At 36.5% G+C, this 17,462-nt stretch overlaps 1 protein-coding gene across 2 annotated transcripts; it reads right to left on the bottom strand.

The window, feature by feature from the left end:
* Positions 1 to 1,241: 1,241 nt before the first annotated feature.
* Positions 1,242 to 15,862, bottom strand: myb (v-myb avian myeloblastosis viral oncogene homolog). 2 transcript variants are annotated; one of them, NM_001309822.1, is made up of 16 exons: positions 15,670 to 15,862; positions 13,695 to 13,812; positions 12,429 to 12,500; positions 11,690 to 11,782; positions 11,071 to 11,291; positions 10,479 to 10,695; positions 10,327 to 10,395; positions 9,508 to 9,612; positions 9,045 to 9,236; positions 8,519 to 8,671; positions 7,702 to 7,826; positions 7,279 to 7,390; positions 6,039 to 6,161; positions 5,727 to 5,810; positions 5,539 to 5,643; positions 1,242 to 2,576 (listed from the first exon to the last, which is right to left on the bottom strand). In NM_001309822.1, the coding sequence occupies exons 1-16, from the start codon at positions 15,690 to 15,692 to the stop codon at positions 2,463 to 2,465; spliced, it is 1,926 nt and encodes a 641-aa protein (NP_001296751.1). In that variant the 5' UTR covers positions 15,693 to 15,862; the 3' UTR covers positions 1,242 to 2,462. The 2 variants fall into 2 exon arrangements, with proteins under 2 accessions (NP_001296751.1, NP_571341.2); NM_131266.2 differs by lacking the exon at positions 8,519 to 8,671.
* Between the last annotated feature and the right edge of the window lie 1,600 nt (positions 15,863 to 17,462).

The raw sequence follows: 17,462 nt of genomic DNA, 5'->3' as shown, positions 1-17,462 counted from the left end.
TAATACAACCTGTATATAATGTTCATAGTACATCCATCTGTAAATATTACCCGGAGTTTTTCTAGAATTGCTATTTTCTAACTTATACCTATATCCTGCCCTTGCTGCTATTGCACTCCTGGTTAGACCTGAACTGCATTTCATTGCCTTGTACTTGTACATGTGTAATGACAATAAAGTATAATCAAAATTACATATGCATATGTATAAATACAAATATGCATGCAAATTTTTGAGAAAATGTTTATTTACATGTAGATATAATATACTGTGGGGAAAACTGGAGCACCTTGAGGAAAACCACGCGAACAAGGGGAAAACATGAAACTCCACACAGAAATGCCAACTGACCCAGCCAAGGCTCGAACCAGCAACCTTCTTGCTGTGAGGCGACAGCACTACCTGGTGCTGACGCCTCACAGCAAGAAGGTCGCTGGTTCGAGCCTCGGGTGGGTCAGTTGGCCTTTCTGGAGGTGGAGTTTCCATGTTCTCCCTGCGTTCGTGTGGGTTTCCTCCGGGTGCTACGTTTTCCCCCACAGTCCAAAGACATGCGGTAGAGGTGAATTGGGTAGGCTAAATTGTCTATATAAGTGTATGAGTGTATGGATGTTTCCCAGAAATGGGTTGCGGCTGGAAGGGCATTCGCTGCGTAAAACATATGCTGGATAAGTTGGCAGTTCATTCTGCTGTGCCGACCCCTGAATAATAAAGGGACTAAGCCGAAAAAAAAGAATGAATAAATATCTATGTTACTCAATTGTTTTGTATAGTTTTGTTTCTATGCGTGTGTGCCTATCACATATACATAATAAATATACAATATATAAAACACCTATATTATGTCAAAAAACTTTTATTTTGACCCTAAATTAATATAAAACAAAGATTAATGGGAGCACAACTATGTATATAATGGGGTTTTGGATTTTGTTATAATTTTATTAATACTTTTATTCTAACTTACATTTTATAACAAATAAGTGATTAAAATATTATTTATTTTATTTTAGATGTACAATAGGTTACTGATATTTACATAAAGATTAACATAAACTCAAAATGGATTTGGATACTAAGTTCCTTGCAAGTATGATGTTTTTATGCAAAGTTCTTGAGACATTTAAGTTTGTCTTTTCGACTATATTTCAATAAGTAGTTTAATTTTGGTCTTATGAACATCTGTGAAAGTAAATAGATTTTAGGAGATGCAAAGTGGAAAAGAAACCATTAATCCAGAGATATTTTTTCTCAAAAACACACTTTATTTACAAGGCAGTTTGTATAAAAAACGTATGAAAAGTTCAAAATCAGTGTATAAAAAGTGTTTGTACTTGAAGCTAATACAAAAAGGCAGCGAATAACAAAAAGTTATTCCTCAATGCTTTTGATTGGATCTTAGTATCAAAAAAGGCTGATTGTAATATCAAAAAACAAGCCAACTACGTATAAAAGCAACAATCATTTCAGTGTTTAAAAACTAGAAATACCAAGGTAAATTTGATTACAAATCGTCATACAAAAAAGTGTTTATGAAAACATAAAGAAATGTTGTATATCATCTCGAAGGCAACTTTGGACCTTGATTTGAAAATGTTCGGTAAACCTTTGAAGCAAATACAAAAACAAACAAACACTTTGTTCTGTTGAAATTCCTGCAAGAGTTGATCTAAAACCTGAAATAGTGCTAATACAAAAATGAACGTTGTGGTTTCCATCTTGAAGCTTTTGAAATGGCAACACTACTAAACTGGCAGAGTACACTAGATATATGACTTCAAATTTTGAGTTGAATTCACAAACTGGCCTAATTTTGTAGGCATCGGGCACAGTTTGTTTTAGCCAGAAATACACAGCAGTGCTATAAGTCTGAAATACATACAAGGGCAGTTTTGTTGGTCACCCAGAACAACTCTTTGTCTGGTTTTGGGTGTAAGACTCGGATAATGCTAGGAGGACATGCGCTCCTTACAATTAACACACATTTAGCGAATAAAAAAGTGAGCAATACTGGGGGCAAACACTGGCAAAGGCGCCCGTCATAGTTAGTTAATTATTATTCTTAATACAAAATAATAATAAATTACTGCAAATTGTTCCTTATATTAAAATCCATAAAATTAGAACCCACATAAACAATTATTTCCCATGTATAATACAACATATATAATACAATATTATTAAATTCCAATCAGAAATGTAGAAATAACAAAACAAAACATATATATATATATATGTATATAAAAAACACAATGTCTTTGGTTCCTTGAATGATGGCACAGCTTAAACATTGGCGACCAAACATCGACTGTGCAGTCTACAAACAAAAATGGCTTACAGCCTCTCCCAAATAATGTACCACGAGTGTAGGGACTGTTCCTCTTTTTACTTCTTTTCAGAATGATTGTCTTCTTTCACTCTCCCTCCTCCTTCCCTTTCTATTTTTGTCTCATTATGTCTCTCGTTCATATGACCAGAGCTCGCGAAGAATAATTGCTGAGGTATTTGTGCGTGGCTTCAGAGGGAATCGTCTGCTCTTCCGTCTTCCCACAAAGCACCTGTTCCCATGTGTTCAACTGCTGTGATGGACGAAAGAAGAGAGAGAGAGGGGAAGTGAGGATGGAGAGAAGTACATCAAACTCAGAGATGAAGGTGATTGGTCAGGTTTTGCATAGCCTACGCTTGTGTGTCTAATAAATCATTACTTTTACAAGTTTATGGTGCAATTCAGCACCTGGAGTCATAAAGCCAAATATGTGCTACTACCAAATGCTACTATATAGTTGTACATACAAACTACGCAAGTAACATTAATACATTAAAGACACTAAAAATATGCATTTTCAAGTATTAGCTACTTTTCACAACAGCCCCAAACAAACTGTTTTTGTTATGAAACCGTATTTTAGAATGAAAACACTCCTCATTTAGGCAAAACAAACTCCATCACTCCATTATACGGTGTAAAATGTATGATATCTGACTATTCGCACTTTCTGGGCATACACATATTTTGCCCGCATTCATACTTGAAGTCTACTGGTTGTGTAAAAATCATATGGTAGTGGCTTGACGAATCGGCGAAGGATATGCAATAGTTTAGATGACCAATCAGACAGTGATCGTAGATAGCCATGCCTCCATTTAAGAAAATCTCTATTTCAAGCTATACTAAAACAAACATAAAAAGCATTTCCAAACTAAAACTGGGTCTTTAGTGTTTTTAAAATGCTCCATTTTTACAAATTGAACATGTCCGAGTAGTCCAGATGCTAGCCGCAATCATGACTAAACTAAATGCACTAGTGTTAACAGAACAAAATAATAACAAAAAACAAAATACGTTGTGTAGAATTGTTATAAAAGTACCTCCACTGACACATTTACATAATGAGCATTATAGTAAAAGTATTTTTTTTTTAAAAAGGGTAAATATTAGTGATGGTGTTTAGGATTATAAAGAAAATGGTACCCAAATATTTTCTTGATTATTATATTTTAGTTTATTTCATTTTACAAAAGCCAGTAGCAGGCATGTTTATCCTTGTAGATTAGATTAGAGTGAAACAGGTAGAAATTCTTTAATGTATTGCCTATGAGTTTAAAAGAGATTCAATTTGAGAGTGTTTTTAGAAGAGCAATTAAAAAAAATGAAGGTTAAAGTTAATATAATGTTAATATTTGCATTTATAATTCGCTTGTTCAGTTTTTAAGATCATCGAGGACCACAATGGAAATAAGTCTGTGGCTTTTTTTGTGTATTTTATCCTTGACAGTTTTTAAAATATGTATGAATTATTCTAACTGGACTTGTTGGTATATTTTTGTTCAAACTGTCAAATAAAATCAATCAATCAATAATAAATGTTCTAATAATAAATGTTCAGTATAATGTTGAAACAGCTATTCTGTACTGCTATGTCAATGCAAAGAAAAGTTTACTTTCACATAGCCAGATCTGTAGAGTGCAATAGCTTTATATCCATAAGGGTGCATGGCTGAGCTTGTGGAAACATATCCATGTTGCTATGATCAGATCCCGCTTTTTTAAATTTATTTGTTTTGTGGCCTTTAATTTAATGTTAAGAGGAAAGGCGTGCAGCATCCATTAATCTAAAAGTGCAACATACATTCATGGAAACATCACTCTAAGTTTGTACATTTTGCAAATGTAATCCCAATTTTTGTCAGTACGTTGCTTGTACACTAGTGTAAGCATGGGCAACAGGTTGTTGGATGCAATTCACTTAATGACCACCGGTGTCGCTAGTATTCTACATATAGCTCAAATCATTGCATTAAAAATTTCAATGCGATACTTTCTGATAGCCAAACGTAACAGGGGTGTGTGCATTATTTACTAACACTGGTGTTTACTCTTGGAACCAAAATATAATTCTGAATGAAACATTTTAAACCAGGCAATCAGAATGTGTATCGGTAGCATACTGGTTATGTGCTAAGGCTTTATATTAGAGTATATGCAGGAATCCTAAAGGTAATTTCAGTACCTTTTTAAGACTTTTTAAAGACCTACTCATAATATTTTAAGACCTCATCGCCACTTCAAGTTTTAATCAGTATAAAACCTTTAACTTAATAAACAGCTCTTAATAAACAGTTGTAGTTAAATAAATCAATGGATCACAACCATGCCACAGAACTCGGAAGAAACAAAGCTTGTTTTCAGCGACAGGCTTTAGCCACTGTTTAAACTCGTCTTTCTTCAACCAGGAGAATGCAAACTTACATTTTCACATTTTTCTGTCTGTTTCGGTTTATGGTTTTGTTACATGCAGAGAGCGTCACATCCCCTTCCCACGTTTGTCGCAAATTACGCGACATCACTCGGATGGAGGAGCTTGGCCCAAACCAATTGCATGGATTGAGGATGTTATTGTTAATATTAGGAGGAAAATAAATATATTTATGCTTTTTTGGAGTCAAACACTTTGGACAATGCTTAAACAAAATTTAAGACCTCGTAAAAACTCGATTAAGACTTTGTAATACTTTTTAACAGCCTTAATTTTTTCATGACTGATTTATCAACTTTTAATACTTTTAAAGATCCCGTGGACACCCTGGATATCGAAACTTTAGTTGTAAACAATAATTTCCCCTATTTTTTAATTCAGATGACCTCATCCAGCACCCATCTAACTTGAAAGGCCAAATTAGCTGTAATGTTTAATACAATACATCCTTATGCGATGTCTGATTTTTTAAATACTTTTTAAAAGCATTTAAAAAAAAAAGCTCCTATTTTTTTTTTGTATTTGTATTTTGTTGTATTAGAAAGGTAATCGAAATGTACTTATTAAACCACAATAAACTGAGCTAAACTGAACTGAACTTAATCTTTAAAAACTGAACTACACTATTTCATTTTACTATGATCTTTTATGTGAAGCTGCTTTGACACAATCTACATTGTAAAAGCGCTATACAAATAAAGCTGAATTGAAATGAATTTACTAAAACATAAGTTCTGAAAACTTTTCACATAGCTACACAGGAGTGAATATGTAAATATTATACCTGCAAAGGACTTCCTATGGGTCTGCGGGGCAACTGGGCAGCTTTGTGTCCGTCCTCAGTCTTCTCTGTGTTGGGAAGCATCAGCACAGAGCTAGTCAGCAGATCCTATAAAAACACAACCGTCAAACATCAAAATAATGCTGACAACTGTAGCATTCGTCGTATAAAAGCGTAACGAAGATACTCACAGGCATGTCGTGGGCGGGGCCATTAGAAGGGAACAGCTGAGTGTGGAGATCTTGCCCCTCCCACTGAAGACACACTGACTCCACCTACAAATCCAAAAGATTGACAATTATTACAACAGATCTTTGACTATACCGGGCATAATTTACAGTACTTTTACAATCTCACAATTCACAGCCTCACTCTGATGGAGTTTGACTGCATGCTGATATTACTGACAAATTCAAATCGCAACGTACAGACAAGGCGTTTTTACATTTGTGCTATTTGAATATCAAATTCAAATGAAGGGGCCTGCATTCAGCTGAACTCACCTCCTGTTTGATCTTTTTCAGAGGGGGCTGGTCTAGATGCACCCCTCCAACACTGATCTCACACTCCTGGGGCTCTTGTTTAATCGTGCCGACCACTCCAGAGTCCAGCGAAGGACTGTGGACCTGCAACCAGAATACAGACTTGAATAAAACATGTCAATGTAGTTAAGCATAATGTGGCATAAGCAAAATGGTTTCTGTTATTAGAGGGTTCATTTGTTGTATGATATTGGATATTTCATTTCACCTAGTATAACATTTAGATTACCTCATCTAGTGATTGCTTTTGGAAATCCCAAAGTTATTAATAATATTTTATAGTGTTCTACAGTTTCATATTGTATATCCTGTTGAAATGTCTGCTTGTTTAGTCATTGTTGGTGTTTTCTGCAAGTACATTGCCTTTATTGTATAGATTTGTATAGATTTTGTTATCATATATATATATATATATATATATATATATATATATATATATATATATATATATATATATATATATATATATATACACACACACACGTATTTTATTTTTATTTTTATTTTTTTTATATTTAAATGACAATGATAATAATATATCAAATAATTTTAAATCATGTTCTTTGAAAATAATTTAATAACATTTGAATAATATTTAAGACAGTTTTTTTATGCAAACAGTCCCGGGATATTTGATTCGTGTTACATATTTGTGTTATTTAAACTGTATTTTAAATTATTCAGATGGAAATACACTGGTAATATTTTACCACGACATTTTCCATTATTTCTATGGAGTTTTCTTTACAATGTAAATTCATTTAGATTTTTTATGTATATTTTTCCTCTGGGTGCTTCGGTTTCCCCCACAGTCCAAAGACGTGGTATAGGTGAATTGAATAAGTTAAACTGGCTGTAGTGTATGTGTGTGAATGCAAAAGTGTATGGGTGTTTCTCTGTGTCGGTTTGCGGCTGGAAGGGCATCCGCTATGTAAAGCATATGCTAGATAAGTTGGTGGTTCATTCTGCTGTGGCGACCCCTGGTAATAACGGAACTAATAATAGTAACGACAATAATCTTGCAAGTTAGTTTATTTCATGCTATTTATAATAATAATTTATTCAATTTTAATGGTTATATTTAAAATATAGATATTTTATGTAATTGTTATGTAAAAATTTATTTTATCCTATTGTAAAATTATGTGTATATACTGTGTATTTATTTGTGTTCTCAAAAAAAAAAAAAAAAAAGTCTTACCCTCTTCAGTGGTCCGTATTTGCTGTCCTGCATTGTCAGTGTGGATTTGAATGGAGTGGGTGTGCGAGGAGAACACTCCATGATCGAACGCCTCAGGTTGGGAGTTCGGAACCTAAAAATGGCCATATATACATTATCACTTAACCACTGTCTCATTACCATCATCTTTAACAGAGGGGTCTAAAGGGCCAGTTTCCTGCATAGTTTAACTCCAACTTTCTTCAACACACCTGCCTGGAATTTTCTAGTATACCTAGAAAGAACTTGATAGGCTGGTTCAGATGTGTTTAAATGAGGTTGGAACTAAAATATGCAAGACACCGGCCCCCCAGGACTGAGTTTGAACACCCCTGATCTATAACCTCAGTAATTCCATCTCTATAGGAGATCCTAATTATAAATGATATCAAAAAGGGCACTTACAGCTCATTTTCCTTCTGAGGTCGAAGAGCAAGGTCTTGCTGCAGTGCTTTCTGGGAGCAGACCGGCGATGGCGTGACTGGTATATTTTGACTGTCTGAATCGGGACTCACTGAAGCATTAAAGAACTGCAAACAGAAGAAAGGAAGAAAACAATCAGATATTAAACTGTAAACCACATAATTAACATTCAGAGGTGTAGGAGGACCTGCAAATGAGGTCAGAATCAGCATAAATTCACACATAAGTGTCAGTAAACAGTTTTGATACTATTAGACTAGGTTAAAAGCAAGTTAAGCTATTGTATGATTAGAGCATACCAGCATGTAATGAAGAACATTATAACTAAGTGCAACAATAACAGCTATAAGAGGAAATGAAAAGTGTAATCGCATGCTGAGAATCATACACCAATCACCCAGTGCTCATTAGACATTCATTTCATTTAAGAAAGCAACACAGCGGTCCTTCGTGCAAGATATAGTATATCTTAGTAGTATATAGAGTATATTAGTATCTAATATTCAAGTCAAACACTATCTTTAGTGTTTGACTGATGTACTGAAAACAACAGAGCAAAATCAATACAGTCATACCAAAGAGATAAAAGTGTTAAAGCATCATAAAAGTGTAGCACTAATAGCTGAGGTGATACATTTAATATGTTAAAAGCGTTCATGTTGGCTATAAATGCGATTTAGTATGTCAACGCAACCTTTTGATGAATCCTACGCATGTTGACTAATGCACACTGATTCGTATTAGAGTGAACAGATTAATTCAGAGTCATTTGGGTGACTCAATGCGGTTTTCAGACTACCTGAGTGGGAGAAAAAGGCAGGTGTCTGACGGATGAATATTTGGGCGTTGAGCAAAGAAAAGTGGGGGCACTTCTGTTGCCGTTGTTTGCAGGCGAACCCTGACCGGTTTGGCACTCCGTTTTAGGGTGTTTGTTGGCCCAGACTGATGGGGCCTATGAAAATGAAGGAGGATACTTCACCCAAAGAGATAGTTCACCAAAAATGGATAAATGCTCAGTGTTTACACGCCTTTCGTGTGGTTTCAAAACACTTAGGAGTTTCTTTCTTCTGCTGAACACTAAAGAAGATGAGCTGAAAACCTGTAACCATTGAGTAGTATGTTGGAAATCAAATACTATGGAAGTCAAAGGTTACAAGTTTTCAACTTTCTTCAAAATACCTTCTCTTTTGTTTAATAGGAGAAAGAAACTCAAGTGAAAGGTGAGTAAATGATGACAGAATTTTTAGTTTTTGAGTGAACTATCCCTTTAACGCTAGATGCTAGCTGATGAATACATGGTCACTGTTCATTTTAGATGAACTTACCGAATCAATAGCATCGATAAACTCTGGTAAAGTGGAGCTGGAGTCGTTATTTGGGCTGTTTGTGTTGCCATGTGCGCTTTCTTCAGGAAGGCATCCTTGCTCTAGGGATGGAGCCGGGACTGAAACAACAATGCCAACCGAACTGTCCGCCAAAGAGCCTCTGTTCCAGCCACCGTAGCCGTTCATGGAGATCTGGGTGGGGGAACAAAAAAAGAGCAAAATTAAGCGAAAGAAAGAGAGGAATGCATGCAGGAAAAGCGGTCAGAGAGAAAGGGAACTTGTCGAGTTGAATGATGTGAAGGGTTGGGAGGGGGTTCTCAGTTGCACAAGGAGTTAAACAGAGCTTGTGGTGTGATAAGGTGCAATTGCATCATTTAGCCAAGCAGTTGAAGCATGTGAAATAGACCCCCAGATGCTTCCTCCAATTAAACACACACACACACGCACAGAGAGACACACTTACTGGTAGTGCCTGTTGTCCCTTCAGCTCGTTTTCTGTTGACATCAACAGCATCTCGATTTCTTTCACCCTCTTTTCTTTTTCGGGGTCCTCGTCGCTGTAGTGTCTCTATGTGAGATGAGAGCAAAGTAAATTCAGTGTTTGTTTATTAAGCTCAAATTGTGATTATAAATGGGAAAAATGACATGAAAGCGTGTATTTTTTGAGGGATTCACATAAAAAATATCTGTTTAATAAATGTGTTGCATATGTACTGCATGATTTTTTTATGGCATGTATTTGAACAGAACTCTCATGTTAATAAGAAAAACTTTATTTGATCAAAAAGGACAATAAAATAACATATTTTTGAAGGATTCACACTCTAAAACAGATAGTGTAGACTGGTATAGCTAGTTTCCTGAATAACCTGAATCAGTATAATGGATTTGTTGTATATATCCTGTATGAATGTTTTATATTTTGGAAAGAAGTATCTTATCCTCAGTGAGGATGAATTTATTTGATCAAAAATGACAATACAAAAGGAATTTAAATAATCTGTTTTACGTTTATTTGTACTAATAAAGATGCATTTATTTGATCAGAAAGGATAATAAGAAGGTATAAAATGGTAAACGGAATTCGAAATGACTCCAAGCTTCAGTGTCATGTGATCTTTCAGAATTCATCATAAAATATTTCTTTATCAACACTGAAATGAAAACAGTTGTGTTGCTCGAACATTTTGTGAAGTATCTTAAAACAGCATTTATCTGAAAACAACTGCTTTAATGCATTCCTGCTAAATAAAACTACAAAGCAAATCTGATCATTGGTTACCTGGATAGCAGCAGTGCCATGTTGTGGAAAGTTCAAGATGTTTAACTGGAGAGCAAGTGGAAATGGCACCTGAACATGAGAAAAAAAAAACAGTGTTCATATAAGCTGACTAACAATGGTGTTGTTTTAATAGGTAAACATAGGCTACCTACCCGTGATGATTCAGTGTAGTATGGATACTGATTGCTCATGGAGGAGGCAGGCATGGATGTGTTGCTTGGTGTGTGATTGTAGTTCAGGAGGTGAGGTTTAGAATAGCTGTTGTTTAGCGGAGTTGGGCTGACTTTAGCAGCGTGCTGCAAATAACCTTCTTGCTCCACTTTCCGCCGCATAGTGGAGTTCCAGTGATTCTTGATGGCATTATCGGTTCTGTTGATGAGAGAACGATAAGAGATTGTCATTATCACATATAAACATATACAATAAGAGTAATTAAAGGGATCGTTTACAGATTTTTTTTTATTTACTCACTATTTACTCACCCTCAAGTTCTTCCAAACTTTTAAAACTTTCTGTTGAACATAATAGAGGTTACTCCAAGGAGAGCTGGAAAACTGTAACCATTGACTTCCATAGTAGAAAAAACTTACTATGGAAATCAATGGTTACAGGTTTTAGCATTCTTCAAAGTATCTTCCTTTGTGTCTAACAGAATAAAGAAACTCAAATAGGTGTGGAAAGAGTGAAGGATGAGAAAATAGTTCATTTTTGGGTGAACTATCCCTTTTAGCAGCATTCATTTACCTTCCCGGAAGTAACTTGGCAATCTCGGCCCATCGGTTTCCAAGTTTCTCGTGCGCCTGGTAAATGATTTGATCTTCTTCCTCAGTCCAGGACGTCTTCTTCACCTCAGGGTTTAGATGGTTGTGCCAGCGCTCTCTACACTGCTTTCCGATTCGCCCCTTTAAATGCTTTGCGATTACTGACCAACGTTTGGGGCCGTACTTCTGCACCAACTCAATCACCTGAAACCATTAGGCCAGAAAAGCATGCATTAGAAGTGGAAAGAATTAGAGGAGGAGGCCAGAACCAGCCCAGAGAGAAAGGGAACTAACATTGCATAAGTGTTTTAGGATTGCACACAGATACAGATAGTGGTATTATGCTGAATATCTGCTAAATACACCTGCTAATGACTTCTGCTGGGTCGTAAAAATGACGATAAAATGGAGAAACACCTGGTCTCCCCAGTTAATCATTACAACACAACACCCGCACAATGGATCTTTATTTTCCCCCTCAGCTTCTTTTGGTTGCATGTGAATTTGTTGGTTTGTGTAATGCAATCCTGTGGCTTATTTTGGTTATCTGAGGTAACATTTTGGTTGTGGTATGGTTATTTTGTGCTGGATTTCATTCTCACCCGTTGGTCTTCTTCTTTAGTCCATGGTCCTTTAATGAGTTCAGGGTTGAGGACTTTCTGCCAACGATGCTGGCATTGAACATCTGTTCGATTCTGTGAAACATACACAAGAACAGTTAGATAAACAGAGAATGGAAACTAAAGTTGGGTTGTCAATGTGGCGTGTGACTTGAATTAAAGTAAATTGTTGTGTTTAATAAGAGGACAATGTTCTGTGCATGGGATCCCAGGTGTTTCGGAAACCCCACAGAGAGAGTGAATCAGAAATGAAACAGCTTTAGTTTCTGATTCTTGTTCATGTGTTGAAATTGCCACGCAGCGATCACTGTCTAGAGTGTATGCGAGTTGTGTTTGTGCCTGTGAAACTGTATGCATATGTTTCTACCTTGCAGTGCACATTTGTATGTGTGTGTTTTTTGTACATCCGTGTGTGTATGCAGGTGCACAGTGGATTCTGAAACCTTGCCATTCCCTCCCCCCTTAACCCCCCATCTGACTCTGTTCCAAACTAGGCCAACCAATGAGGAATACCCAATTATGCAAAATCCTCCAAAACGTGCACACACTTCTGCAGTACCTGATCCTTTGGCTATTCACATGCAAATTCTCATCTATAAAACACCACACCTAATCACATAACCTAATCTAACCCCCTAAAGCCTAAATACACAAGCCACATTCGTACACACACACACACACACTTTATCCCAAAATCATAGACACAAACACACATACTCACCGGTAGAAAGCTGGCGATGACTTTCCAGTCTTCAGAACCATGATGCTCTACCAGCCTCTTTAACTTTTCATCCTGTAAATAGTAGGCATTCAACAGTCAAGACTTGGGTGCATAATTATTAAACAAATAATACATAGTCAGTGTTCCTTTAAATTAACACCTCACAAAGGAGTTAGCAGTTTAACTACAGGTAAAAACAGAGTGATTTATTTGTTAATGAATGCACAAGATACAGTATGAAACAAAAACAACCTAAAAACTATTCCTAAACATTTGAAAGTCAAAGCAATGCAAAAATAGAGCAAATACACTAACAATTATTAAACTGAATATTAATACATGTGGTATTATATATTTAATTTATTTATATATTTTTAAATATTTACCAAATTATGTTTAACAGAGCAAGGAAAATTTTAAAGTATGTCTGATAATATTTTCTTCTGGAGAAAGTCTTATTTGTTTTTTTTTAACTATAATTTTCTTTTTTTAAAACTATTTTAAGGTCAAAATTATTATTATTAGCCACTTTAAGCCATTTTTTTTGCGATAGTCTACAGAACAAACCATCATTATACAATAACTTGCCTAATTACCTTATCCTGCCTAGTTAACCTAATTAATCTAGTTAAGCCTTTAAATGTTACTTGAAGCTGTATAGAAGTGTCTTGAAAAATATCTAGTAAAATATTATTTACTGGCATCATGGCAAAGATAAAATAAATCAGTTATTAGAGATGAGTTATTAAAACTATTACGTTTAGAAATGTGTTGGAAAAATCTCCTTGAAACAGAAATTGGGAAAAAATAAACAGGGGGGCTAATAATTCAAATATAGATTACAGATTTTTTTTGTATTATATATAACATTTAGATGTAAAAATAAGGGAGTTATGAATTAAATTCAAATAGGCCTATTATAACATAAAATACAGTATTTCTGACAAATTTTCTTTATAATCTGAGTTTACAGTATTGCAATACAACTTGGTATCATGATACTATAGCTGGTATAGTATCATAAGATTTATTAATAATATTGCGAAAATTAATAATATTACAAAAATAATATTGTGTGTAAGTATATATAATTTACTTATATTTGCAATTGGTCAAAATGCTGTTAGCAAATATAGATCATTGTTACTATATCTTTATAATATAGATGCTATTATATATCTGTAATTAAATATAGATCAAAGTGTTAAACTACTACAACAGCACAAAAATAACACTTAAACAAAGGCAAAGAGCAGTTTTATGTACCTCCTCACGGGTCCAGCGTGTCTTGCCGAGGTGGCGTTTTCCTGTCTTGGCATGAGGACCATCATAGTCATGATCATAAATCTCCACATCATCATCATCTTCGTCGCTACTGTAAACACTGAGGGGGAGAGAAATGATCAACTGTGAGATAAAGAGAGTAAGGTATCAAAGAGAGGGTGAGTCGGGTGGGGGGGGGGAAGGGGGGGTAATAATAAAACAGCAAACCAAGGGTAAATATAGAATAAATAATAGAGAGAGCACTAATAAGAAGAGTGGGGAGGAATCTTCATGAACCAGATGTGTGTTGGTGACATACACAAATAGCACCCTTTCACCTCCATACATCTATCACGCGTTATAGAAAAATTAAGCGATAACACAGTCAACACAAAACTGGAGTGGATGAACCAGTACAGCCGGCAGGTTAGGGTGCAGGGGGGACACGCTCACAGAAACCTGTTCTGGTGTTTTTGGTTTCCACAGAAACAGCAAGCGTGTGCGTGGACTGGCACTGTTTCATGATAGAAGCGTGTTTAGACCTGCACAGGTACTGTCAAAACCATCTCACCTGGCCGGCTCTGGGCCAATCAGGGTTGAGCACAAGCAGACGTGGAGAACAATGTTCCCCTTGCCTTTGTGCCACAGGTGTATGTGTATGTACTTTTAAATCTCATGTTTATCCTTAATGCGAGTACTCAAAACAAAAGATAAGGATGATAGCTCGCTGCATTGATTACAAGTGTTTACACTGAAATGTAAAACTCAGAACGCACCTAGTCCAAGCAAATATGTAGTCAAATATATGGTTTCATCTTTAGTGTGCGCTGAGTAACTGTACTGTGACTTTAAATACCTGTCAAAATAGTCTCACTGTGGCTGAAAACTAATTCAGAGGAATTTTTGAGTAGTTTATTATTAGCTTAAGTGACAAATACAACGAAATACTCTCACTTTTAACCCGTTGTGTGAACTTAATATACATTAAAGTGAATTTAGCTAACTGTAAACGCTCCAAAATTTGAAGTAAACTTAAAAAGACAAAATTAACCTGCTGAACTTATAGTTTTGTTTCATCTTTTATCGTAATATTTCATCAAAAGGAAACAGGCAGAATGACAGCCGCAGTCTCCATTCACTTGAATAGAAACAAGATGCAGTGAAAGTGAATGGCTCGCGAGACTGTCAGACCCTCACTCGCATTCTGCCTCATTTTCATTTATTTAATTTTGTTCGACGCTAAAGTTACAACAGTTTAAGATCAGCATGAGGGTGTGTGAACGATGACAGCATTTCATGTAGGGTCGAACTATCCCTTTAAGACTATAATACCACGCTAGTTATTACAACCGACAAATGTAAAGCGGATTTAGAAAACTCAGTGATTATAATCCATCCGGCTCACGTGTAATCTCAAAATTAATCCAAACGATATAATTCAGAGCCATTTCCGAAAAAGAGTAAAACTCAGTTAGTAGAAATAGTACGCGAACACACCGAGATGTTTTTGGCAATCGCCCGCTATTTTTCAACTACGCTACACAGCCGCTGACATTGCGGCTCTCCTCTGTTGTTTCTGAATCTAAATGAGTGTTCTTCTTTTTGGGGAAGTACCGAATCAAACCTTAACCTGTCCAGCGGACTCGCACGCGCAGGTGGATGAATGAAAATGTAAATGAACGCGAGCGCGAGACCACCGCGCGCGGGCGCGAGCGGAGAGCGCACATGCCATCCACCTGTTCAGCGCGCGCGGCCACAACAAATGCCAGTCCTCGCAGACTAAGATGCGTGCGATTATAAAAATGCAACAAAGCTCTCATTTTGAGCATGCCTTTTCTGAAATACAATGTTCTTAGGACAAGCCGTTTATACGTGTGTACATATATATACCTCCATGTGGCTGTGGAGCGCATTCTCACAGTATAAGGAAATACATGCGCGAAAGTTTTCATCATAATGCATAAGTTTTAAAACTCACCTGTGTCTGTGCCGCCTCGCCATCCCGCTGTTCGAGAGGAAGGTAGAGATGTGATGGTGAGTGCGCTCGGCTCAAGTGTGCTAAGGTGGAGTGCTGTCAGCTCCTCTTCGAGGAGGAAGTGCTGATATTAAGCTCTCTAGTGGAGTGTGCGATATTGTAAACAGATCCATCAGACAAAGCTGGGCTGTCTTTCTCCCTCCCGCTAAATTTGGCGCCTCGGGTCTTGCGCATGCGCACCATCCGCTCGACTATTCACTGAGAAGAGCGCCTTTTGAGCAAGAGGTCCGCGCTAATCGTCCACTGTTGTGCTTTTGGAACAATTATATTGTGTTTTTGGAGGTAAAGAGGCAGGGAGGGGTGGCAGCGCGTTTCTTGGAGGACAATGTGGACTCTGAGTGGGAGTGAAAGTTTGGCAAACAAGGAGAAACAGAGCGTGAGGGGGTCCGGGCATCCTCTCTCGAGTTTATCGCTGTTTCTGCGGTACTGAAGCTGCTGTACTCTAATGAGGGATGGTGAGAAAAACTGGCTTGTGGTTCCAGTCGCGACTCCCTTTAACAAATTCAGTTAGATTTTAAAAGAATATTTAAAACGGTTTAAATTATGTTTGTTAAAATTAATAACAATTATTATTCGTTTTAAATAATCAACTAAATTTGTAATAAATTAATCTAAATGTTACATTTTCGTGGCTTTTTAATAAAAGAAATGCAAATCAGTAATTACAAACTTCAAACATATTAAAAAAACGTGGTAGATGTAGCCTAGACATATTTTTCAAAATACCACTATTTATAACAAAACTGATTACACAACTTTAACACATCATATTTATAAATAAGCTACTACTAATGCGCTGAAATAACCAGCTAATACAGAAATGTTTGGGCTTTGTCTACTTCCAAGCAAGAGAACCAAACTTCAAGTGTTGTACACATCAATGGGACATACGGAAAGTATTATGGGATGTTTTAGTTTCTTTTTAAGTAGGACATAAGGTAATAATTGATTCGCCGTGTCACTAACAAGAATCAGCTCATAAGAGTCATTTGCTCGAGTTGGTCAACACAGTGACGCGGCTGAAGGCTGTGTGTATTTGATTCCATAAAAGAACCGGATCATAAGAGTCATTTGTCAGAGGTTCGAACTGCTATCCGTGTATCGAAATGTGAATCCAGCAGTGTTGCGCCTAAATATCTGTGCAGAATTTTCTTTCTTCTGCGAAGCTATTCAAACGCAAAACAACCGCTGAGCCGTACAGATAAACTTTTCAAAAACATTATTTCGATTGGGGCAGTTTTTAAAGTTCCCCATTCCTAAATGCACGTTTTCCTTTATGGAGAGACAGTTACGCTGAAAACCCTGTGTCATCGTTAATTTCCTGTGAATCATTTTAATAAACTACGTTTTCCAGAATTCTCGCATTCATTGGGTTGCAACAGTTTCGCTTTTCCTTTTCCAGAAATGTTCCACTTGGTTGCTTATGAATTTCACTTTGCGTCGAGGAACAGTGTTACACAATACACAATGTAAAGCACATTTTGTTACTGAATTTCACGGTCAGGTCTGGACGGAAAAGTAGAGCAGCTTGTTTAAGTTCTTCTCCGACATGTCCAACCTGTTGCCATGTGATAGTATACGTAATTGCAGAATAACCAAAAGTAACCAGCAAACTTTCTCTGTCACAACACACCCATGCTGGCTGTGGTCTATATAATTTGTTTTATATGTTGTCTGCCGATTGCACTCACTTGGCTGACATATTGTGACCGTCACTTATCATTTCGGTCAGCGTG

This window comes from Danio rerio, chromosome 23 (assembly GCF_049306965.1).
Source record: "Danio rerio strain Tuebingen ecotype United States chromosome 23, GRCz12tu, whole genome shotgun sequence".
Classification (NCBI taxonomy): Eukaryota; Metazoa; Chordata; class Actinopteri; order Cypriniformes; family Danionidae; genus Danio; species Danio rerio.
This window is presented reverse-complemented; position numbering and strand designations above follow the sequence as displayed.

Bases quoted from the DNA above. Each gene is read 5' to 3' on its own strand.
- myb (NM_001309822.1), bottom strand. From the start codon at position 15,692: ATGGCGAGGCGGCACAGACACAG. The intron at 13,813-15,669 runs GTGAGTTTTAAA...TCTCCCCCTCAG, and splicing joins GCGAGGCGGCACAGACACAG to TGTTTACAGTAGCGACGAAG. The intron at 2,577-5,538 runs GTATAATATTTA...CGTCCATCACAG, and splicing joins CCATAGGAAGTCCTTTGCAG to CAGTTGAACACATGGGAACA.